A 26,645-nucleotide genomic window follows, 5' to 3' on the forward strand; every position below is an offset into this window, starting at 1 on the left:
TTAAACAGGATGAAATGCTGGGGAAGATGACCCAGAGCAGAATTTTGAAGGGAGGGAATGGAAAAATAATTGAATCAAAAATATTTTAAGAATGTGGAGAGAGGTCAGTTAGCTCTTTCAGAAGCTGTTACATGCACAATGCCCATCTCTTCAGCATTATAGTTTTTTTATTTATGTTTTTCCATTTTTAACTATTACAAAGAATTTAGAGGAAGTCTACTAGAAGGGAAATCAAACACACAGTTTCATTATAAACAAATCTCATATTAATTATTGTTTTAAATTGTTCAGCTAAACGATAATAGAATATTTATTATTTTTGAATGGCCCAGTGGAAAATGTTTTTCCTTTTAGAGCCATGGAGCACTACAGCACAGAAACAGGCTCTTTGGCCCATCCAGTCTATGCTAACTTTTATTCCGCCTAGTCCCATTGACCCACACTCTCCATACCCCTCCCATCCATCTACTTACCCAAACTCCTCTTAAAAGTCGCAGTCAAACCTGCATCTACCACTATCTCCAGTAGTTTGTTCCACATTCACGCTGCTCTCTGAGTGAAGGTGGTCCTGCTTAAATATTTCACTTTCAACCTTAACCTATGACCTCTAGTTCTAGTCTCACCCAGCCTCAGTGGAAAAAGCCTGCTGCATATACCCCAGTAATACCCCTCATAATTTTATTAAATCTCCCCTCATTCTCCTATGCTCCAGGGAGCAAAGTTTGAACCTGTTCAACCTTTCCCTATAACTCAGGCCGTCAAGTCCTGGCAACATCCTTGTAAATTTTCTCTGTACTCCTTCAATCTCTTGTATATTTCCTATACATTTAATGCTTCCAGAGATGAGAGGTGGGAATAGGAGAGGTCCAACGACATCAATGCTTTTGTCTGAGAGGAAGTCCTAGTGGTATCATGTGTCACCTGTGAGAAGCCTGTGCTCCTATCACTTGTAGATAATGAGAACAGCACCTACTTGAAGCAAAGAGGGTCAGAACATTGAGAGAGAATAAGTTAAAATAAACATAACAATATATCCAAATATGCACTTTAAAATCATATTCAGGTCTGTCCATAACTTTGCCCCTCACTTTTCCACAAGCTACACAGCCCTCCAAGTTCTGCCACTTGTGCATCCCCAACATCACTAAATTTGCACAACACATCGAACCTTGAAGAGGATAGACTACAGCAGCAGAAGACCATGAACATGCACAGTAGCCACTTTATTAGCTACAGGAGGTACCAAATGAGTACATTTGTGGAGGCCCCAGCCACACTGGCAGCTCTACATGATTGTCCACCCTTTGCTCTACACTTGCTCCTGTTGCTGGTGACCAAGCGAGATCAAGTCATGTTCAGGAGACTGGGAAGGACATCAATCAATACCAAACAGAGACTGGACTGGGCAGAAGCTTCTTACTTCATCCCTTCCTCCCTCACCCTCTTACCTTCCCCAGCTTCCTGGAATTTCTCTCCCCAACTTCTCCCCCCTTTTCATTCCCCATTCTGGCTCCCTTCTTACCCCTTCTCTTCTGTTCACCTCCCCGTCATTTCCTTCTGGTGCCCCTCCTCTTCGTCTTTCTCTCATGGTCCACTCAGATTCCTTTTACTTCAGCCCTTTACCTCTTCTACCTATCACCTCCCAGCTTCTTACTTCATCCTCCCTCTTCCACCCACTGACCATTCCCCTCACCTCGTCTCACCTACTGCATCACCTTCTAACTTGTACTGATTTGCTGCCCCCCAACCTTCTTATTCTGGCTTCTTCCCCCTCTCTCTCCAGTCCCAACGAAGGGTCTTGGCCCAAAATGTTGACTGCTTATTCCCCTCCAGAAATGTTGCCTGACCTGCTGTTCCTCCAGTATTTTGTGCTTTCTTAAATGTAAAAAGGTGATAGATACATCCCCCACCACCTAATATTCCAGAAATTAAAACTGAGAATGAAAGAACAACCCGTGAGCTGTGCAGTTGTCTGCAGCTTTCGCCCCGACCATTTTACTTGGAAGAGTGACTAACCACAGTTTTCACACTCTCAGTTACCAACCAGCCTTCAGTATCATCCAACAGGCATTTCCCGGGCCACCCAATGCACATGCTGACCTGTAGCTCTGCTAACAACCTCACTTAATGGCTATTTCTTCACCTGATATGCCGAGCTAACATAGAACAGTACAGTACAGGCCCTACGGCCCACAATGTTGTGCTGACCATTTAACCTACTTCAAGACCAATCTAACCCTTCCCTCCTACATAGGCATACGGATGACAGAAAAATGGAGGGCTATCTATGAGATTCTTAAATGTCCCCAGTGTATCTGCCTCTACCAACACCCTTGGCAGTGCATTCCTTGCACTCACCACTCTGTGCAAAAAAAACCTCAGTTCTTGACATTCCCCCTTCACTCCAGAGAGAAAAGCCCTCAACTCACTCATCCTATCCTCATAGACTTCGAATCAGCACAAGACCAAAGAGCAATATTTGATCCAGTCAAACCACTCAAAACCACTTAAAGCATTCATTTCTGCACCAATGTTGTTGGTGAGGCCAACATTTGTCATCCATCCTTAGTTGCTCCTGAACTCAGTGGTTTGCTGGGCAATTAACTGTGACCAGCATTGGTATCACACGTAATGGACTGAACTGACCCAGCCACTCCAGCTGAGTGCAGTATTCAACACTGCAGGCAAAACCTCCACCATGATCTTCCAGCATCTACACATAGACCTGCTTGGGGGTGGAGTTTGAGGCCTAGTGCTCGGGGCCTGTCATCAGCAAGTCTGGTGCTTGAGGTCTAGTATTCAGTGATCAGGATAGAGGCTAGGAGTTCAAGTCAGAATCCGGGGCCCGTTGGCTAGAGGCCTGTGCCTGTGAATCCCTGCAAGTCCTTTGGAGTAGTTGAAGGCTCAATGCCTGTGTGCTCTTGCTCGAATCCAAGGCTGGAGACTGAAGACAACTTGGGATTAGCGGACTGTGTATGTGCATTTGTGGGAGGGAAGAATGCAGCTTATTTTGTTGCTGTTGCTTTGCGGCTTGTTGTGCTGTGTTGTTCTGCCGAGCATTGTGGGTATGCCATGTTGGCGCCAAAATGTGTGGTGACACCTGGGGCTGTTCCCAGCACAGTGTGTTAGTTGTTAATGCAAATGACACATTTCACTGTATGTTTTGATGGATATGTGATAAATCATCTTGAATCTTGTGCACCTGAAAGCACCCACAGGTAAACTACTGAGTTGGCCTGTTGTTGAGGCCTTTCTGAATCCAAAGGAGGTAGGAGGCTACTCAGTGTAGGGGCCTTGTTCCCCTCAGATGTTCCGCACCTTCTTGCAGATCGTGCTAATTGTGTATAACTTAGACCATCCGGGCCTCTCTTCAGAGTGAGGTCAGACATACCACAATGGTCAGTTGTTCTGGTAATCTCATTGCCTTGCAACCCCAGATCAGGGAAGTATCTACTTCCACTTCTCCAACTTTCCACAGAAACAATTCCGCTCCCTGCTTAGTGGCTTCACTTTGTTCACTGGTGCAGCTTCTAACCAACAGCTCACTCCAAAGGTTGAGGAACAGACAAATTTCAAGACTCACAGCAGGGTTTACGTAAAGGTGACAATTTGTTGACCAGCAGGGAATTAATACAAGACTAAAAAGGTGTAACACTATGTGACACGGTTCCTCCCCTCTTCTCATTACTACCAACACAAAGATACAGGAGTCTGAAGCCACATGCTCAACACTTTAGGAACAGCTTCTTCCCTTCCGCCATCAGATTGCTGGATGGACAATAAACCTATGAACACTATGTCACTATCATTGCTCTTTTTGTATTACTCATTTAGTTTACAAAATACATTTCTTGTTGTAATTTAAAGTATATTTTATGTTTTGCATTGTATTGCTGCCACAAAATCCCAAATTTTCATGACAGTGATAATAAACCTGATTCTGACTCACTTATTTGTTGTGATGTATGGATACTGTTGGAAAGAGCTGCATCGTCTACCCCTGATTACCCAGTACTCACCAGGTTACTGTGTTATTTGAAAGGACAATTTAACATCATTCATTTTGCCCTATCGGCAGTCGCATATAATGAAGACCATAAGACTTGGGAGCAGAATTAGGCCATTCGGCCCATCGAGTCTGCTCTGCCATTCCATCATGGCTAATATTGAATCCCTCTCAACATCATTCTCCTGCCTTCTCCCCATGACCTTTGACACCCTGACTAATCAAGAACCTATCAACCTCCACTTTAAATATACTCAATGACTTGGCTTCCACCTCCACCAGTGGCAATGAATTCCACAGATTCACAGCCCTCTGGCTAAATGAATTTCTCCTCATCCGGGGCAACTCATCTTCCCTTACAGCACGTGGGGGGAGGGGTTGTTTAGAGGAGGTGTGCAGGACAATTTTTTTATGCGGACAAGTCTTTTTATAAACACGGAGAGTGATGCCTGGAACAGGTTGCTGGGGTAGTGGTGGTGTAGGGCAACATAATTGAGAGAAATGTACACAATTCACAACCACCAACATTGAGTTGGGGTTTGGCTTTAAGAGGCTGGTCAGACGTGATGACATTATTACGTAAAAGGTTTTCAGCATGCTCTTGTTGTGTAGGTTTTGGGAGTTCAATAAAATGTGTTACGGATTTCATTAAACATATAAAGCCTCACTTTGTTTTATTTGTGCAAACCTACATTGGTGACCCCGATGCTCTAGGAGGATTCCGGAGTTATTGAATATGTCGGCCAATGTGGTCACTTCGGAAGTGCCAGAGTTTTGGGAGCAAAATGCCATCGCTTGGTTTGGACAAACTGGGGCCCAATTTGCACTGTGAGAGATCACTGTCATAAATACCAAATATTTCTTTGTGATAGTGTCACTCAGTAATTACACAGCTGCAAGAGTGGTGAATCTACCAGAACATATGACTGAACATGATAAATACCAATCGCTGAAAACTCATCCTTTTGGACTTTTGGACCACTGGAGTCCGAGCACACCAAACAGTTGCCCTTCTTACCCATGCTCGCCAATGTTAGGCCTTCAGAGCTAATGGGCCACTAGTTGTCTCTCCCGGGAAATCACCATCCTTGTTTTATTTTTAAAGCAGCAAATGCCTGATCAAGTTCACATAGCCCTCGCTAATGCACCCTTGAGGGATTTTAGGAAGCTTGCTAAAATAGCTGATAGTCTACACTCAGCCAGGCAGCAGTGCATAATTCCTCCTCCTTTCCGTACCTCAGCAAGGCCCCCAACACAAGGACGTCCGTGGCTATGAGACAGATGACACTGGGCCTATGCTTTTACCAAGCTGGCTTTGATAGGAATGCTAGGAAGTGCCACCGCCTTGCAGCTTCAGCAGTGCCTACACATCGGGACATCAGAGGTCTGTGAACACCGTGGGTTCCAGCTGCCAGGATGGTCTACTGTTCATCACAGGCTCCTTTTCAGGGCCGTACTTCCTGTGTGACACGGGTGCTGAAGTGAGTATGTTACTGGCATCACTAATAATAATTACTTCATTGATCCCGAGTGGGAAATTAATTTGTTACAGCAGCATTTAAAAACACACTTAGCAATAATAATAAATAATAGTAATAAATATAATAATAGTAACTAATAATAAAATACATAATAATAATTTAACAATGTGTAAAATAATAAAACAGAGACTATTGTACTATGATGTGTGCTCTCTTTGCACAGAGATGAACTGTTGTATATGCTTATTGATGAGACAGCAAAGAGTGATGAAACCTCGCTGGAGGCCGCCAACGGCTGCAAGATCCTGACTTACGGGACATGACGGGTGACGCACTGCTTCAAGTGGGCGACGTTATACTTGGGGCTTCAAGTAGCTAGACCTCTGCTCGGTGCAGATTTCCTGTGTGCCCAAGGACTGCTAGTCGATCATAAGAACTGCCAGCTTGTGGATGTCAAGGACGTTGGGTTGTTACCTTGCTTCCTCAGCAAGTTCCCCACAAAGACTCCATCAAGTGCATGCACCATCACATGTGACTTTACTCGACTGCTGGGTGAATTCCAGAACCTCACCGAGCCCACATTCTCCACCGCAGTCACAAAACATGGGGTCGAGCATCACATTTCCACAACTGGCCCGCCAGTTCATGCCCACGTGTGTAGACTGGAGCCAGAAAAGCTGGCAGCTACCAGGGCAGAGTTTGCCAACATGGAAAGACTCTGAATTGTACACCAGTCGAATACCCCTGGGCTTCACCCCTCCATATGGTCCCTAAGTGTGACGGTGGTTGTCGCCCATTTGATGAATACTGACAGCTTAATGAGGCCAATTGTTACCTAGTCGCTACACATTCAAGACTTTTTGGCATGTCTAGCCGTTAAGTTAATTTTCTCCAAAGTTGATCTAGTTAGGGGCTACCATCAGGTGTCTGTGTGCTTGGAGGACATTCCCAAAACAACTGTGATAACCCTGTTTGGCCTCATTGAGTTTCTGCACATGCTGTTTAGACTGAAAAATGCAGCACAGACTTTCCAATGGCTGATGGACTCTGTATTAAAAGACTTAAATTTTCTTTTTGTTTGCCTGGATGACATATTTGTCACCAGTGCGTCCAAACCCAAACACGTATCTCATCTCCGCATGCTTTTCAAGCACTTAAGCCAACTTGGGTTGATTATTAACCCTGCTCAATGCCAGTTTGGATTGTCAATCACTCAGTCACTGATCTTCTTGGCCATCCATCTCCGAAGAAGGTCTGAAACCCCTCCCATCAAAGGTAGGCGCTATTATGCGTTTCCCACTGTCCCGCACTGCTAAAAAGCTACAGGAGTTTTTAGGCATGGTGAATTTCTGTCACCACTTCATTCTGCAAAGTGCTGAAGTTATGCATCCCCTGTACAGTGTGCTTAAAGACAATACCCCTAATCAGGTGCTTGACTGGTCAGTAGACATGACCAGGGCATTTGATGGTCACAACTGATATACAACGTATCAAGGAGAAAAATAATGCCACGTCCAATTGCCTCTCATGGCCAGCCGTTGAGACTGTAACGTAGGGGTTAATTATGCTGGCATCGCAGCCGACCAAGTTACTGACCCAGGGGTCCAGGTTTACTGAACAGCATTCGGTGGCCTGCAGTTGGCTGACGTTAAGTTCAGGGAGGCTGGTGTTTCTCTCTTGTGCAATGTCTCAATGGGTCACCCTCACTCCATTGTGCCCGCAAACTGGAGACAGACTGTTTTCAACTCCATACAAGGTCTCTTGTATCTGGGCTGGAAGGCCTCACAGAAACCAGATGAACCAGAAAGGACGTGCGTGATTGGACTGCTGCTTATGTGGGGTGCTGGCGGGCAAAAATTAACCATCATGTTCAGGCATCACTGGCAAATTTTGAGGTCCCTAAGCGATGGTTTGGCCATGTCAATGTGGATCTTGTTGGTCCTCTTCCCCCCTCCCTCAGTTTCACACACCTCCTTACCATGGTGGACCATACCATCAGGTGGCTAGAGGTCGTCCCTCTAGCATTGACGATGGCTGCAGATGTGGCTCGGGCTTTCATCAGCACCTGGGTTGCTCTGTTTGGCACCCCATCTGACATTTCCTCCGACCGCAGTCCCCAATACATTTCAGACCTCTGGGCTGCGGCGGCCCAAAACCTCAGTAATCATGGCCTGCCTCCCATCATGGCGCACAGCACTCTCAGGTTCCTGTTGACCTACATTCCACCACATTTGTTTCCGTCCGCCATGACGCACACTAACATAGTAAAGATTTTCTATCATAGATAAGTGCGGGGTAATCTCGAACTTATTTTGACTGATCGCCATAAACCAGCCCACCAGGATTTGGAGTATTCCGCTGCCATGCCCCCTGGCGTCACAACATGACCGTGAGCGTGTCAATACACCTCTGGGTGAGCCAGAGGCACCTGCGGTTCCTCCACCCATGGAACGCTGGACTCAAGCCGGGTTGCTCGTCCGAGCTCCAGACAGGCTCACAGTGCCAGCTTTAGTGAATCCTGGGGGTGGGGTGGAGTGTAGGGTAATGTAATTGGGAGGAATGTACATAATTCACAACCATTGGCACTGGGTTGGAGCTTCGATTTAAGAAGCTGGTCTGACATGATGACGTCACTAGGCAAAAGGCTTTTAGCACGTTCTTGTTGTGTAGGTTTCGGAGTTTAATAAAATGTGTCATGGGTTTCGTTAAACATAAAACGCCTCCCTTCACCTTATTTGCGGAAACCTACCATGGTAACAGATACCCTGGTGGTGCTTAAGAGACTTTGAGACAGTCACATGAGTATGTAAGGAATGGAGAGTTACGGATCATTTGTAGGCAGAATTGGCAGCGTCCCCTCCCTGAAAGACACCAGAGAACAAGGTGAGCCTTTAATGGAAATTTGGTAGTTTGACAGGTGTTGACTGCCACTGGGGAAGCTGGGGCCTCCAGAAGGTATTCTCTGCACAGTTTCTGTCACAATATCTTGATCGCTGAAGCAATAATTGAGACACCTTTCCTTCAGGCTGACAATATTACTGACATGAGGAAATGATTACTAAGTGGGGGAGGGGAACCAGTAAATCACTCTGAGAACACGCAGAATCTCATGATAATAAAGATAAGGATTAGCTTTTTTTGTCAAATGGACATCCAAACATTCAGAGAAATGTATTGTTTGCGTCAAATCAGTAAGGATTGTGCTGGGCAGCCCGTCACACTTCTGACACTAACGTTGCACATTCACAGCTCACTAACCCGAACCTCGAGCTTGTGGAATGTGGAGAGGACATCGAAGCACGCAGAGGAAATCCACGCGGTCATGGGGAGAATGTACAAACTACCCACTTCCGGGCAGTGGCAGGAATGGTACCCCGATCTGACAACGCAAGCTGCAATAGCATTACGCTAACCGCTCGGCCGCCGGGCTGCTCAGGGTGGCGCAGTGACACGGCAGTTTTGCATAACGCTCGTTACAGGACCAGCTGTAAGAATAGGGTTCAGCTCCTGCTGCTGCCCTTACCAGAAAGCTCACAATTCCTGACAACTCACTGAAGATCCCCAGATCAAAATTCCAAGGACCAGTCTGTGTGTGTCATGAAGCAAACTTTTTTTTGAAAAATGAGCTGTGCTCTGAATACAGTCACATTTATTTTTACTTCTACTCTCTGTGCACAACAGGTGAACTCGCAGAGGTGCCTAAACATGTACAACCTTGTCTGGATCATGGAACATATTACTGGGAAATCTAATTGCACGTCCCTAGACCGTGCATCTTTCATTAAGAGCACACCTGCATGGGAAATGAGAGGCATGCTGTGACAAGCTCCCCGGCTCCTGCCATTTCGAACTAGCTACACGTGGATGCTTACTACTCTGAGGGCAGAAACTTAGGTCCCACACCATCAGGTTCAGTAACAGTTATTCCACTACAACCGTCAGGGTCCTGAACCAATATGGATAACTTCGCTCACCTCAGCTCTGAACTGACTCCATAACTTATAGACTCATTTTCATGGACTCCACAGCTCTAGTACGCTGGCCTTAAAACCAGTCGCTTCGGGCAGATAGGGCTCGTCAGCCGTGGTTGGCAGCTCATTTGGGAGAAGGAAAACTCTGACCTCAAACCCCCGCTGCCTTGCGGCTGTACCCACTCATGGGGAAGGCTTTGGGGGTAAACCTCGAGGGAAAAATCCGGAGCTGGAGTCCCTAAGGCAGTCCTACATCGAGTTCAATGCCAACTGGCAACTCCTGCGATGCTGCTGGTACCAAACTGTATCAGTCTCTGCCATTCCTGTGGGTTCATCAGTTGTATGGAGAGAGGGTCTTGTCACATGGGTAACAAATTGCTCTCCATATTGTACTGTCCAAACTTGCTTACCTCGTCAGCTAGGACGCGACATCCTTGATTGTTGGAGGGCTCAGACAGACAGAGACAACTCTAGTTCTCACTATCATTTATTTATTTATTATTTGCACAATTTGGCTTATTTTGCACATTGACTGCTTGTCAGTCTATGTTTAGAGATAGTTTCCATAAATTCTATTATATTCCTTTATTTTCCTGTAAGTGCCTGCAAGAAAATAAATCTCAATCTGATGTATACTGTACATACTTTAATAATAAATTTTGACCTTGACTTTGACAATGTTCCGTTAAGTTAAAATTTACTCTTTCCTATCGATCTCTCTCAAGCAACACCCATGCCGCATCATGAATCGGAAGTCAATTCTACCTGGCAGCTGATCACAGATCCTTCCTGAAGTTCCCATCCCAATTTCCACCCATCATCCAATTCAACACTCCAAACTTCCCCTTGACACCAGAAAAAAGAAGAAAGACCTTTGTGTTTGTTGAACATGTGAATTCATGCCCAATAAAATTTTACACTCATGATGTTCCAACCCATGAAATCTCAATTTCCATCCATCACCAAGTTCAACACTCCAAACCTCCCCTTGACACGAGAATAAGAAAAAGAAACTCCTCTGTGTTTGTTGAACATGCAAGGCCTGTTCTGCTACTTGTAAATTCACGCACAATAAAATTTTACACCAGTTCCAAAACATGCCACAACTTTCCTTACATTACCTATCCAATAGGCTTGTCCTTTTGGGAGGATTTCTAGGCCTCCTCCTTCTATCGAGGTGATGATGTAGTCGGATGTTGGTCCCACAGACCAGCCAGGCAGAGAGTTGGAAATGTCAGCAAGATCTGGGATTGGTGCTTCGTCCCGGGAGGTGGAACAAGAGCTGGAGACCCCCTAGGTCTGTGAATCACGAGATCAGAGCTTGAGGCCAAGGGTTTGGGGTCTCACCGTTGGTGGGTCCGGAACTCAAAGCCTGGAGTTCAGGTCCTCTTCCATCATCATTGGGAAGTCCTGGGGATGATATTGAAGATCGGAGCCCGAAGGTTGATTGGAAGTCCAGAGATTGAGGCCTGACAGCAGGGCTTGATGGTGGAACAATTAGGAACCAAAAACCCAAAACCACAATGCAACAACGTGCACAGGGCAGTGGCTGTAGCTGACTGGGAGACTGACATCCGTCATAGCTCTGTGAGGTGGTGTCATCTGATTTGGCGTGGTTCCTCAGGCAGCCATCTGTTCTCTGCTCTGGAACCACAGTGTCAGAGTGGCAGCTGAGACTCCTATACCAGCTGGTGTCCAGTGGTCTGCAGGAAGCCACTCAACACCCGACCCATTTGTTTCATCTGAAACCAACGGATGTACAGGCAACTGAAGAAATAGGGAGACAGAACACCATACAGGCCCTTCAGCCCACGATGTTGTGCTTCCCTTTTAACCCACTCTTTGATCAATATAATCCTTCCCTCCTACATAACCCTCCATTTTTCGATCATCCTTGTGCCTATCTAAGAGTTTCTTAAATGCTCTAAATGTAACTGCCTCTACCACCACCCCTGGCAGGGTGTTCCACTCACTCCACCGCTCTCTGTGTTTTAAAAAAATCTGACCTTTGACATGTTCCCATGTGCTTTCCACAAATCACCTTAAAATTATGCCTCCAGGTAGCAGCCATCTCTGTCCTGGGGACAAAGTCTCTGGATATCCACTTGTACCCCCTTATCAATTCACCTTCATTCCAGAGAGGAAAAATCCCCAGCTCGCTCAACCTATCCTCATAAGACATGCTCTCTAGTCCAGGCAGAATCCTGGTGAATGTCCTCTGCACCTTCTCTAAAGCTTCCTCATCCTTCTAATAATGAGGCGACCCGAACTGAGCACAATATTCCATGTGTAGTCTAACCAGGGATTTATAGAGCTGCAACATTACCTCGTGGCTCTTGATCTCAAGTGCCTGACTAATGAAGGCAAACACACCATACGATTTCTTACGTTGTAATTGTGACGTAGCTGAAAGTAATCAAATATTGAAAGGCTTGGATAGATGTGGAGAGGGTGTTTCCAAAGTAGGGGAGTCTATGACCAGACGGTCTTGTGTCTTATGGTCTTAATTGTGATTTGGAGATCTGAAACAGTGTTTTATCTAAGAAACCCTGCTTTGGGACATTTGATAGTTTTCACAAGCAAACCCCAGTGCTCTGAAATCACACGTGGGTGCAGACAGTTGACCGCCTGGGAAACACTGAACTCTTTTGTACAGTGCTGGTCTCCGAGATACAAAGGAATTAGTGCCAGTTCAGAGAAACGTCAGACAGATGCCTGAGAGTGTAGGAGAAAACAGCAAAAATTCAGTTCCTGAAATGACATGAAGAAATCTGTCTTCACACCAAGTGGGAATCAGAAACCGAGCCAAATTGTTTTGCTCAGGCAGTGATCTCTTTGCTTCTGAATGAGGAAGAAGAGGAGTATTGCAAGTAGGATAACCCGAAATCAGAATCAGGTTTATTAGCATTCACATACAGTGTGTTGTGAAATTCGTTGATATGCAGCAGCAGTACAGTGCCATAAATAAAAATACGATAAATTTCAATAGCATGTATAAATAAACACACAATAATATTTAATACTTTGAATATTAAATAAAATAGTGATACAATGTTTATGTTGACTGACAAAGATCCACTGTACAAAAGAGGACAAATCATGCATAGAACATAGAATAGTACAGCACAGTACAGGCCCTTCAGCCCACAATGTTGTGCCGACCCTCAAACCCTGCCTCCCATATAATCCCCCACCTTAAATTCCTCCATATACCTGTCCAGTAGTCTCTTAAACTTCACTAGTGTATCTGCCTCCACCACTGACTCAGGCAGTGCATTCCACGCACTAACCACTCTCTGAGTAAAAAACCTTCCTCTAATATCCCCCTTGAACTTCCCACCCCTTACCTTAAAGCCATGTCCTCTTGTATTGAGCAGTGGTGCCCTGGGGAAGAGGTGCTGGCTATCCACTCTATCTATTCCTCTTATTATCTTGTACACCTCTATCATGTCTCCTCTCATCTTCCTTCTCTCCAAAGAGTAAAGCCCTAGCTCCCTTAATCTCTGATCATAATCCGTAATCTCTAAACCAGGCAGCATCCTGGTAAATCTCCACTGTACCCTTTCCAATGCTTCCACATCCTTCCTATAGTGAGGCGACCAGAACTGGACACAGTACTCCAAGTGTGACCTAACCAGAATTTTATAGAGCTGCATCATTACATCACGACTCTTAAACTCTATCCCTTGACTTATGAAAGCTAACACCCCATAAGCTTTCTTAACTACCCTATCCACCTGTGAGGCAACTTTCAGGGATCTGTGGATATGTACCCCCAGATCCCTCTGCTCCTCCACACTACCAAGTATCCTGCCATTTACTTCGTACTCTGCCTTGGAGTTTGTCCTTCCAAAGTGTACCACCTCACACTTCTCCGGGTTGAACTCTATCTGCCACTTCTCAGCCCACTTCTGCATCCTATCAATGTCTCTCTGCAATCTTCGACAATCCTCTACACTATCTACAACACCACCAACCTTTGTGTCGTCTGCAAACTTGCCAACCCACCCTTCTACCCCTACATCCAGGTTGTTAATAAAAATCACGAAAAGTAGAGGTCTCAGAACAGATCTTTGTGGACACCACTAGTCACAATCCTCCAATCTGAATGTACTCCCTCCACCACCACCCTCTGCCTTCTGCAGGCAAGCCAATTCTGAATCTACCTGGCCAAACTTCCCTGGATCCCATACTTTCTGACTTTCTGAATAAGCCTACCATGTGGAACCTTGTCAAATGTCTTACTAAAATCTAGATAGATCACATCCACTGCACTACCCTCATCTATATGCCTGGTCACCTCCTCAAAGAACTCTATCAGGCTTGTTAGACACGATCTGCCCTTCACAAAGCCATGCAGACTGTCCCTGATCAGACCATGATTCTCTAAGTACCCAGAGATCCTATCTCTAAGAATCTTTTCCAACAGCTTTCCCTCCACAGACGTAAGGCTCACTGGTCTATAATTACCCAGACTATCCCTACTACCTTTTTTGAACAAGGGGACAACATTCGCCTCCCTCCAATCCTCCGGTACCATTCCCGTGGACAACGAGGACATAAAGATCCTAGCCAGGGGCTCAGCAATCTCTTCCCTCGCCTAGTGGAGCAGCCTGCGGAATATTCCGTCAGGTCCCGGGGACTTATCCGTCCTAATGTATTTTAACAACTCCAAACCTCCTCTCCCTTAATATCAACATGCTCCAGAACATCAACCTCACTCATATTGTCCTCACCATCATCAAGTTCCCTCTCATTTGGTGAATACCGAAGAGAAGTATTCATTGAGGACCTCGCTCACTTCCACAGCCTCCAGGCACAACTTCCCATTTTTACCTCTAATTGGTCCTACCTTCACTCCTGTCATCCTTTTTTTCTTCACGTAATTGAAGAATGCCTTTTGGGATTTTCCTTTACCCTACTCGCCAAGGCCTTCTCATGCCCCCTTCTTGCTCTTCTCAGCCCCTTCTTAAGCTCCTTTCTTGCTTTCCTATATTCCTCAATAGACCCATCTGATCCTTGCTTCCTAAACCTCATGTATGCTGCCTTCTTCCACCTGACTAGATTTTCCACCTCACTTGTCACCCATGGTTCCTTCACCCTACCATTCTTTATCCTCCTCACCGGGACAAATTTATGCCTAACATCCTGCAAGAGATCTCTAAACATCGACCATATGTCCATAGTAAATTTCCCTGCCAAAACATCATCCCAATTCACACCCACAAGTTCTAGCCTTATAGCCTCATAATTTGCTCTTACCCAATTAAAAATTTTCCTGTCTTCTCTGATTCTATCCTTTTCCATGATAATGCTAAAGGCCAGGGAGCGGTGGTCACTGTCGCCCAGAAAGCAAACAATAAAAAACGTACAGAACATGAACAGCAGTGTCCCAGAAAGTGAGTCCACAGCCGCGCAGTTAGTATTGGCACTGAGGGGAGTGAAGCCTGTCCAGGAGCCCGAAGGCTGCAGGGCTACAATTGCTCCCGAACCTGGCGGCGGGGGACACAGGACCCCTGTGCCTTCCGCCCGGCGGTAGTAGCGGGAAGAGGGAGACAGGTCAAACACAGGCAGGCGAGACTGGCTGGCAAGGAGTGATGGGGTTGAATGCCTGGTGGTATGGGGTTGAGAACAGGGGTTCCCAACCTGGGCTCCATGGAGAACGCCTAGCTTAGAGGGATAGGGGCTGAATGCAGGAATTTGAGACCAGGCAAGTTGGTAGCGTGGACTTGCCTGGCTGATGGGCCTGTATCCTTGCTGTAATATTCGATGACTCCCCATGTTAAGATGCACAGTTCAGTCTTGGAGTGGTCCTGTACTTCCTGCCTGTTATATTGGAGACTAGAGAGGTCACATACCACTGAGGAAAACAGATGCTCAATTTTAACTTATCTCTCCCATTACAAAGGTCGTCTGCTCTCCATTTGCTCTGAATTACATAGAACGCTGCAGCATAGTCGAAGCCCCTCGGCCCACGATGTTGTGCTGACTATTTAACCTACTCCAAGATCAATCTAACCCTGCGTCCAACATAGCCCTCCATCTCTCTATCATCCACATTCCTATCAAGAATTTCTTAAATGGTCCTAATGTAAATGTTTCTATCACCAACCCCGGAGGGGCATTCCACTCACCCACCACTCTTTGTGTAAAAAAAACGTGCCTCTGACATCCCCACTATACTTCCCTCCAAAATCATGCCCCCTTCTATTAGCCATTTCCACCCTGGGAAGAAGTCTCAGGCTGTCCTTTTGATCTATGCTTCCTATCATGTACATCTCTATCATCTGCCCTTGCTCCAAAGGGAAAAGCCCCAGCTCACTAAACCTACCCTCTAGGCAGCTTCCTGACAAATTTACAGACATAGTAACTGATAGAAATCCTGCTTGAAGTTATCTTCCCCTCAGGAGGTCTCACTCTCTATTTCAATGAACATCAAGTGTAATTCACCTCAGAGGAGGGAACATTCCAACCTATTACATCAATAAAAGCTAACTTGATTCAATAGAAAACCTTTGTTGTAATTCACAGCCATCCCCTGTAACCACTCACCTTTTGAACTCAGCAAGGTGGTTTTGGGCCAAGATCCTTTATCAGGCCAGCGAGATGGTGACAAGTGGGAAATTGAGGGAACATGCACCAGCCCTCATCGAGGTATCAGCAATGGAAAGAGTGAGCAGTTTCAAGCTCCTGGGAGTCAACATCTCTGAAGATCTATCCTAGTCCCAACATATTTATTCAATTACAAAGAAGGCATGTCAGTCGCTGTATTTCATTAGGAGTTTGAGGAGATTTGGAATGTCACCAAAGACTATCAAACTTCTATTGACGTACCAAGGGGAGCATTCTAATAGGCTGGAACACCATCTGGTATGGGACACAAATATACAAAATCGGAACCCATGAACCCACATTTTTTATATTCCTTATTGTAATTTATAGAAAGTTTTATGTATCGCACTCTACTGATGCTGCAAAACAACAAAGTTCACTTCAATGATAAAAAACCCGATTCTAATTCGGTAAAATGTTTCCACCAATGACATACACTGCCATCTAGAGGTGACAGAATTAACCACAGGAAGTTTCAGATTTCAGTTTGTTTAAAAGAAAGGCCAGCTTTAATTTTTAAGAGTTTTAAAGAGATTCAAAAAAATTGTGAGCATTTAAAAAAAATAAAAATTACATCCTAATGATGTTAATGCTCCTCCAAGTTGGCATGTTCAACAAGTATTTAATAAGCTATGTATTTAATGAAAAGCTGATGGAATTCAGTGAGTGAGGCAGCATCTGTAGAGGGAAATGGACGGTTGATGTTAGGATTTGGACCCTTCATCTGGATACTCAACGATTTAGAAACAGCTTCAACCACGCCCCCCACCCCCAACATCAGATTTCTGAATGGTCCATAACCCATGAGCACTGCCACACCATCTTGATTTCTTTTTGCACTACTTATTTATTGGCCTCAGTGGCCACTTTATTAATTATACCTGCTCATTAATGCAAATAAATAATCAGCCATTCACGTGGCAGCAGCTCAATACATTAAAAGCACGCAGGCATGGTCAGGAGGTTCAGTTGCTGTTCAGGCCAAACATCAGAATTGGGAAGAAATGTGATCTAAGTGACGTTGATCATGGAACTATTGTTGGTGTCAGACGGGGTGGTTTGAGCATCTGAGAAGCTGCCGATTGCCTGGGATTTTCACTCACAATCAGTCTCTGGAGCTTGCATAGAATGGTGTTAAAAACAGTGAAAGATGTCCAGTGAGTGGCAGCTCGCTGGCAAAAATGCCTTGTGAAGGAGAGAGGAAAGCAGAGAATGGTCAGACTGGTTCAAGCTGACAGGAAGGTGACAGCAACTCACATAACTACTCATTACAACAGTGGTGTGCAGAGGAGCATTTCTGAACATACAACACATTGAACCTTGAAGTGGACAGGCCACAATAGCAGAAGACCATGAATATACACTCAGTGGTCACTTTGCTGCGTACAGGAGATACTTAATAAAATGTCCACTGCGTACATTCCTTAGTTGCTAGTAGGTGGAATGAACATACAGGGTAGAGCAGAAAACTTCGGAATACTGAAAAAATTTCACTAAAACAATCATTTTACTGAATATACACTGAAGATATTCAGTGACCTGGAAGCATAGAAACAGAAAGGTACAGTAAAGAAACTATCCTTTTTAGAAATTGCTAAAAAGAAAAATATACTTTACCTACCTTTTCCTGATCATTATTCTGCTGTTTCCATTCTGCGGGCTCCATAGTCTCACATATGGCAACTCAAAGGCATGTAGTTTTCTCAGCACTGCTCCAAGATAATGAAAAAATAGTCACAACTGTGTCTTTTTCTATATATATTATAATACTTTGAAATGGAATCAATGGGAGTCTATAGAGGAAGAATGGAGAAGTGGAGTATACAGAGAATGTAAACAATGAGAGAAGGCACATTAGGCTCAGTGGAAAAACTGGAGGCCACATACCACCTAAAGAAACACATCTTCAACAGCTCAAATTAACCGTTAAAAATTTTCTCTGCCATTCTCTTTTTTCTGATTCACAACATAATAACCTCTAGAAATCGCGCATGGAACACATCTTAGATTTAATCACCCTTCCAGACTCCAGCGGGTACAGGCCCAGTGCCATACACTAATGTGTAGGTCCTCATATGTTACCCATTGCATTCCAAGAATAATTCTGGTGAACCTCCTCTGGACCCTCTCCACTGCCAGCACATCTTTTAGATAAGGGGCCTTAAACTGCTCACAATACTCCAAGTGTAGCCTAATGCATTATAAAACCTCACCATCACATCCTTGCTCTTATATTCTAGTCCTCTCAAAATGAATGCGAACATTATATTTCCCTTCCTTTACCACTGACCCAACTTGCAAGTTAACCTTCAGGGAATCCTGCATAAGCACTCCCAACTTCCTTTGCACCTCTGAATTTTGAATTTTCTGCCTGTTTAGAAAATAGATTAGATTAAAGTCTGTCATGAGCCCTGTGGCTCATTAGGCCGGTGCTTATGCCGGCTTCTGTGGCGTGAAGCGACTGAGAGTACGAGACTCCCCCCTGGATAGGACACCAGACTATCGCGAGGTTAACCCCCAGCATTTTTGCCGGTACCCATTCCCAGCTGGGTAGACTGGAGCATTGTGCGGTTAAGTGCCTTGCTCAAGGACACACACGTTGCCCCGGCCAAGGCTCGAACCCACAACCTTCAGATCGCTAGTCCAAAGCCCTAACCACCCGGCCACGCGCCACATTTTAGAAAGTAGTCTACGCTTTTACTCCTTCTATCAAATTACATTCACTTCCTTACAAGATATTCCATCTGCCATTACTTTGCCTATTCTTCCAATCTGTCCAAGTCCTTCTGCAGACTCTCTGCTTCCTCAACACTACCGGCTCCTCCACCTATCTTTGTATCATCTGCAAACTTGGCCACAAAGCCATCAATTCTGTCATCCAAATCATTGACATATGACATGAAAAGCTGCCCCAACACCAACCCCTGCAGAACATCATTTGTCACCGGCAGCCAACCAGAATAGGCCCCCTTTATTCCCACTCTTTGCCTCCTGCCAGTAAGCCAATCTTTTATGCATGCTATTATCTTTCCTGTAAAACCCACGGGTTTTTATCTTGATAAACAGCTTCAGGTGCAGCATCTTGTCAAAGGACTCTGAAAGTCTAAGTAAACAATACCCATTGACTCTCCTTTATCTATCCCACCAATTATTTCCACAAATAATTCCAACAGATTTGTCAGGCAAGATTTCATAAGGAAACCATGCTCATTTTAGCTTACTTTATCATGCATCTCCAATTACCCTGAATCCTCATTATTAGGAATGGGATCCAACATTTTTCCAACCACTGAAGTCAGGCTAACAGACCTATAATTTCCTTTCTTCTGCCTCGCTCCTTTCTTGAAGAGTGAGTGACCTTTGCAAATTTCCAGTCTTCAGAACCATACCAGAATCTAGTGATTCTTGAAAGATCATTACTAATGCTTTTACAATCTCTTCAGCTGCTTCTTTCAACTCCGTGTTATCTTTCAGTTTGCTCCTACAACATGCAATAATTTCCCCAGTAACAGTGTAATAAGCGCGGTCACCCATTGTATTACACCCTTCATTTGGAAGTGCATCGAACATTGGAAAATGCTTCAATAAATACAAGAAACTTGCAACTGGAAGCTATATCCCTGGAAAATCATATTCCATTTCAGGGAGAATGAAAAAGACTTTAATAAGTGTGGTGCTGAGAGAAAACTGACCACACTTCAGAATTTCCAGGCCAGTGGCTGCTGAATGAAAGAACTTCCATTTGCATGGGGTAGCGATAATATATTTTGGGATTGTATAAAATGTCTGACAGATATTTTATCCAAACAATTATTGTTTGGATAAATCTTGGCTGAGGCATTGAACAGCTGATTAGATGGGGTCATACAGAGTTGATTCATGGAAACAGGAAATTAGGACAATCTAGTCTGCTCTGTCTATCAAACCTCCGCTTTTAGATTAGGGTTGGTGTAAAAACCAAACCTGACCTAAAGCATTTATTCTCTCCACATCCTCATCAATTCAGACTGAATTCTGCCAGTCAACAGCACATTAGAGGTAAACCTGGGTTAACTGGCCACTATAGTCATGCAGTCATGGGGTGAGGGGGAACTGGAGGGAGAGGAGCAGGGGAAGGAGAAGTTGAGGGGGCGAGGGCAAGTGAGGGAAATAGACAAAGAAACATTGCACCATTTGTGAATGTCTTCCACCTCTCAAGTAGATGCTTCTCACATTAGTCCACCACCAGACTGCCTTATGGAGTGAAATTGAATTTGGAACTCACCAGAGTATCCTCCTTCAGCATGTTCACAAACGAGATACAAGGTGAAATATTCCAAAAGGTGCCTCGGTAGTTCAATTTTCTGGGCTGCAATCTTTTAAAAGCAAATCACCTCATTACTGAAGAACATTTCTCGCAGAGAGAAAAAACATTTTAAGAATTAAGAGAAATTTGACTCAATTAGCTACTGCAAGGGAAAGTTGTTAAGAAACAGGAGAAGGCCATTGGGAGCAATCCCATCAATGAGAATCAATATCTAATTATTTATAAGAGTTGATTAGGAGTTAATTTATGTAATATTCTGAACATAGGAGAGGTAAGACTTACCCACACGGACACAATGAGATAAATCTTTTGTGATTCTAACATACAGTATATTGAAGCATTTGCTGTTTATGAAGCAAGAAGTTCAAACCAGGACCACAGACTGCTAAGTTGGCCTTTGCTTTTTTTTTGGTCCCTTCTCACAACTTTCCAATGTTAGAAGATTTCTTTTGGAACTATCCTCCAGCAGATTACCAGGTGTAACACATTGAAACTTGGGAATCTTTGGCTCATAATCGCTCAAACTGGAGAAGAGGTGCTTGAGATGGCACTGAAAACTCTGGGTCCAGGCATCAGGGTGTACAGAAGTGTAAGATAAGCCCTGAAAAAAGCTCACCATTTCCCAACCCACCAAGCTCCTCCACCTGGAGCAAAGCTCACCATTTCCCAAACCACAACACTGCTGAAACCACCAACTCCTCCACCTGGAGCAAAAATCTGCAGATCCTACATTGGCCTCAAGATTTTTTATTTCCATGCTTCAGTACACGTGACAAGGAGAACAAAATGATTGTTACTCCAGATCTGATACAGCATTAAAAAAAACAGAGCATAAAAAATACAATAAATACAATACAAGAACAATCTTATAAAACAAAATACGTAAGTAACTGTTCATAGTGGCCATATATACATAAATTAGTCCTGACGAAGGGTCTCGGCCTGAAACGTCGACTGCGCCTCTTCCTATAGATGCTGCTTGGCCTGCTGCGTTCACCAGCAACTTTGATGTATGTTGCTTGAATTTCCAGCATCTGCAGAATTCCTGTTGTATACATAAATGATACTAGGTGCAGGAGTATTCAAACACAAGGTGACTGACTGGAAATTACATTGTCACCTCAAGACTTGTAGTGGAAGTAGATCACTGTCGATTCCAATGTTCTGGTTAATAAGTACCAAGTCTAGGTTAACACTGATTCCACCTCCACAGATGCTGACTGACTTGCTGAATATTTCAGGTGTTCTGGTTTTAGACAATAGACAACAGGTGCAGGAGTAGGCCATTCAGTCCTTCGAGCCAGCACCACCATTCACTGTGATCATGGCTGATCATCTACAATCAGTACTCTGTTCCTGCCTTTTCCCCATATCCCTTGACTCCGCTATATTTCAAAGCTCTATCTAACTCTTGCTTGAAAGAATCCAGAGAATTGGCCACCACTGCCTTCTGAGGCAGAGCATTCCACAGATCTACAACCCTCTGTGTGAAAAAGTTTTTCCTCAACTCCGTTCTAAATGGTCTACCCCTTATTCTTAAACTGTGGCCTCTGGTTCTCGACTCCCCCAACATCGGGAACATGTTTCCTGCCTCTAGCGTATCCAATCGCTTAATAATCTTATATGTTTCAAACAGATCCCTTCTCATTCTTCTAAATTCCAGTGTATACAAGCCCAGTCGCTCCAATCTTTCAACATATGACATTCCCGCCATCCCTGGAATTAACCCAGTAAACCTACACTGCACTTCCTCCATAGCAAGAATGTCCTTCCTCAAATTTGGAGACCAAAACTGCACACAATACTCCAGGTGGGGTCTCACCAGGGCCTTGTACAACTGCAGAAGGACCTCTTTGCTCTTATACTCAACTCCCCTTGTTATGAAGGCCAACATGCCTTTAGCTTTCTTCACTGCCTGCTGAACCTGTATGCTTACTTTCAGATTTATTGCAGATGCTTGCCCATATTTCTTTGGGAACTGTGCTATTGAGACCAGTCTACGAGCCCACACTGCCTGCAGGGCCTTATTGAAAAAGAACACGAAATATGGCATGTGTCCATTGTTGTAGTCTTAAATGATCACAAAGATAAATAGTTCAGAACTATCACAAACTCCACAGGGAGAGCAGACTAAACACAAGTGTGCATGGTTCCATTTGCCAAGCTCCTGTTGCAGACAGTGGCAAGCATCAGTGACCGTCTCTTCTCAAAACTTTGGCCTCTGCATATCTTCCTTTGTAAACAGACCGGAGCATTTCTCCCAGAAGACTGTTGGCAGACAGCCAGATCAAAGGTGGTGACATATTGGCATATCGGAGAGAGATTGAAAATCTGGCTGAACGGTGCCACAACAACAATCTCTCACTCATAGACAGCAAATTCAAAGAGCCAATTGTCAGCTACAGGAGGAAAAAGCCAAAGGTCTATGAGCTGGGCCTCATTAGGGAATTGGAGATGGAGAGAGAGCTTTAGATTCTCTGCTATTATCATGTCAGAGGATCTGTCCCAGGACCAGCATGTAAGAGCCATCACAAAGATGGCTCAACAGCATCTCCACTTTCTTAGAAGTTGTCACCTAAAACTTTGTCAAACTTCAATAGATGTACAGTGGGGAGTATCCTGCCTGATGGCATCACAGCCTGGCATGGAAACAGCAATGCTCAGAAACGGAAGAGTGTACAGAAGGTAGTAAATAGTGCCCAATCAATCACAGGCAAAGCCCTCTCCATCACTGAGCACATTTACAAGGAGCACTGCTACAATAAAGCAGCATCCATCATCAAGGGCCCCCAGCATCCAGACCATGCTCTCTTCTCACTAGTACCATCAAATAGGAGGTGCAGGAGCCTTAGGTCCCACACCACCAGGTTGAGGAACAGTTATTACCCTACAATCATCAGGCTCCTGAACCGGTGTGGATAACTTCACTCACCTCAACTCTGAATTGATTCCTCAACCCATGGTCTCACTTTCAATGACTCTACAACACATGTTCTCAATATACATATACACAGTATGTATATTTATATTGAGAACAAGTTGTACCATTATATACATACACACACACACACCTCTACACATATCTATTGTATATATATATATATATACACACAGACACACACACAGACTCACTTACGCAATTTGTGGATGAGACCAAAATAGGGGCTGTAGTGGACAGCGAGGAAGACTACCAAAGCTTCCAGATGGTGGAACTGGCTGAAGAATGGCAGATGGAATTGAATACAGATAAGTGTGAGGTGCTGCACTTCGGGAGAACTGTCCAGGGTAGGTCTAACACACGGTGAATGTCACATGTCACTGGATGTTTTGATGTACATGTCATATATCATCCTCCTCCTCTGTTCTTCAAATGTTAGTAAAACAGTGATTGGCTTTTTAAGGACTTAATTGAATGTATTAGGGGAATGTTTTGTAACCGAGTTGATATTGACTTCAGTTTTGAGTCAAAGGAGTCCACGCCAATGATACAGCTCAATCATCCAAATATCCAACAACTATTTCTGTTTAAAAGTGGAGATAAACTGCAGTAACAATACAACTCCTGACTACACAAATATTTGTGCACCCAATTAACCAGCGACTCAGCTCAAACAGGAACATCAAGTTAAATAATAAACATAACAGGCCCAGTTCTGACAAACCTACTTAATCATAATCGACTGGTTTCTTTCAAAACAGACCTGTGCAACATTTAAACACAGATCCACAAATTGTATTTATATTGTTGGTGTATTTCAATCAAATATTTTACCTACAAAATACGTATGGACGATCTCATCAACCTGAGCCTCTAAGGGTAAATGAGAAGCAGAGGGGTCAGGATCACAAGAGGCAGAATTCAAGTGGCTGGAAAAAGAACCAGTGGGAATATTTTTTTATATAAATATATGTACGGTGCAGCGTGATGTGCTCCAGAATCCTTCTGAAAAGGCTGATTGAACAGTTTTGAGCCTGGGTATGACATAGACACAAAATGCTGGAGGAACTCACCAGATCAGGGAGCATCAATGGAGAGGAATAAACAGCTGGTGTTTCAGGCCAAGACCCCTCATCTGTCTTGGTGAAGGTTCTGTGCCTGAGATGCCGACTGCTGGGTCTTGGTGGAGGGCCTGATCGCATCATTGCAACTCAGGATATACATCAACTTCCCAGAAGCACCTCATCCAGCAAGTCACTGAGGATGTTAAACATTTTGGAGGAGACCTTAAGACTATCCTGGGATGTCATAAGTCGTATGGTGTATTGGCCTTCATTAGTCGGGGGATTGAGTTCAAGAGTCGCTAGGTAATGTTGTAGCTGTATAAAACCCTGGTTAAACCACATTTAGAATATTTTGTTTCGTTCTGGGTGCCTCATTATAGGGAGGACATAGAAGGTTTCAAGAAGACACAGCGGAGGTTTGCCAGGTTGCTGCCTGAACTAGAAGGCTTATTTTATGAAGATAGATTGAATGAGCTAAGGCTCTTCTCTCCGGAGGGGAGGAGGATGAAAGGTGGCTTGATAAAGATGCACAAGATGATAAGAGGCGTAAATTGAGTAGATAAGCAGGGTCATTTTCCCAGGACAAAACTTCCCAACATCAGTAAGCATAATTTTAAGATTGGAGGAAAGTATAGGGGAGGGGAATGTCAGAGTTATATTTTTCTCTGACAGAGTGCTGAGGGTGTGGAACATGTTGCCAGGGTGGTGGTGGGGGCATATTCATTAGGGGCATTAAAGAATCTTAGATAAGCACATGGCTGATAGAGAAATGGAGGGCTATGTACGAGGGAAGGGTTATATTGATTTTAGAGTACAGTAAAAGGTCAGCACAACATTGTGGGCCGAAGGGCCTGTACTGTGCTGTAATATTCTATGTTCTACCATGGGAAATTTTTTTATATCCACCTGGAGTGTTTGTTTTGGGAGTTTGGTGCCAGACACATGGACAATGTGAGCCACTCAGCAGAGCAGCCAGTGTACAGTCAGAACCACACGAAGGGTAGTCACGGTGACTACTGGCGGTGGCAGTAGTAGTAACAGTCGATCGGGTCGAGTACCATGTTCCCCTAACGTGTTGTCTATTGGTGGGTCTTCAGGTGGCTGTAGAGGCTGATCCAGGATCCACATAACTCTACAATGTTCGGGTGGATTCTCTGAATAGAGTACGCCCGTGTGAGATTTTGTTTAATGTGGGGTGGTTGATGCACGGGCAGCCACTACACACTCCTTGACAGATCTGGGTCAGGGTCCAGTGGCATCCAGCGGCAAGATGACTGGGGACCCTTCACAGCTACAGGATCCCTCCACCTTCACTGCTGCTGTGAGGCGCCATCACCTTCCACCTGCTCAACTGTTGGAGTCTTGGTTGGATCACTCATTGTCTGGAACCTCAACCCTGACCTTTCCACCACGGGCGACCCTATCAGGAGATAAGTGCCAGGAGCTCCAGAAGGCATTGGTCTCCTGATCTCTGGAACTCACAAGCCTGACCACCATGACAAGGTGACGATCCTCGGAGGTGAAGGGTGATTGACACAGAAGAGGTCACTGACAATGGTTCACCTGTCTTGCCACTGAACTGGGAGGATTTCACATCAGCACAGGTAAACACTGCAAACCTTTTCCTCACTGAACCCTCCATTGGTTTTAGGATTCTCCTTTACAAAGTGTCACATCACCAAACATTGCATTTTAGACTAAGTGGCTACAGGTCAAACCATCTTGGAAAATCCATAAGACAAAAGAGCAGATTTAGGCCATTCGGCCCATTGAGTCTGCTCCACCATTTGATCATGACTGATTTATTTCCCTTCTCAATCCCATCCTCCTGCCTTCTTCCCGTAACCTTTGATGCCTTAGTAACCTGTTCTTTAAATATATCCAATGGCTTGGTGCTACAAAAAAGGTGGAAATCACAGTTGTCATGGATTCATTGGGCCAAAGGGCCTGCATCCATGTTGTCCCACTCTGTGACTCTAAGTGAAAACACTTGTGACAAATTTCCAACACAACTGTTCAGTCTGGAGAACACATTGATGACAGCCAGCATAAAAGTTCCTACTTGGTTGAAAACAAGTCAGCATTTGCTTCACATGCCAATTATGAACACAAATCTAATCCAGCCGTTATGCACAGCCTTCAAAATAATTGAATTTTGTCAGCAGAAAATTTGACTTGGCATTGGTATCTGTTTTTATGTTGACAGCTCTTCAGTTGCATAGTTGAACCATTTCATGTATCATGAAAGAACAAACACAATTTGGTCA

General features: G+C 44.5%; 1 protein-coding gene across 1 annotated transcript in view; it reads right to left on the reverse strand.

Moving 5' to 3' along the window:
- The window catches only part of LOC134343544 (sorting nexin-31-like), a 152,244-nt gene that overhangs the window by 73,885 nt on the left and 51,714 nt on the right, over positions 1–26,645 (reverse strand). The window contains exons 7-8 of the mRNA XM_063042316.1: positions 20,335–20,425; positions 17,692–17,779 (exon numbers count right to left, since the gene is read on the reverse strand). Of these exons, the coding sequence (XP_062898386.1) occupies positions 17,692–17,779; positions 20,335–20,425 (179 nt within the window). The remainder of the gene's footprint in view (positions 1–17,691; positions 17,780–20,334; positions 20,426–26,645) is intronic.

The sequence above is a fragment of the Mobula hypostoma genome, chromosome 1, assembly GCF_963921235.1.
Source record: "Mobula hypostoma chromosome 1, sMobHyp1.1, whole genome shotgun sequence".
Lineage (NCBI taxonomy): Eukaryota > Metazoa > Chordata > Chondrichthyes > Myliobatiformes > Myliobatidae > Mobula > Mobula hypostoma.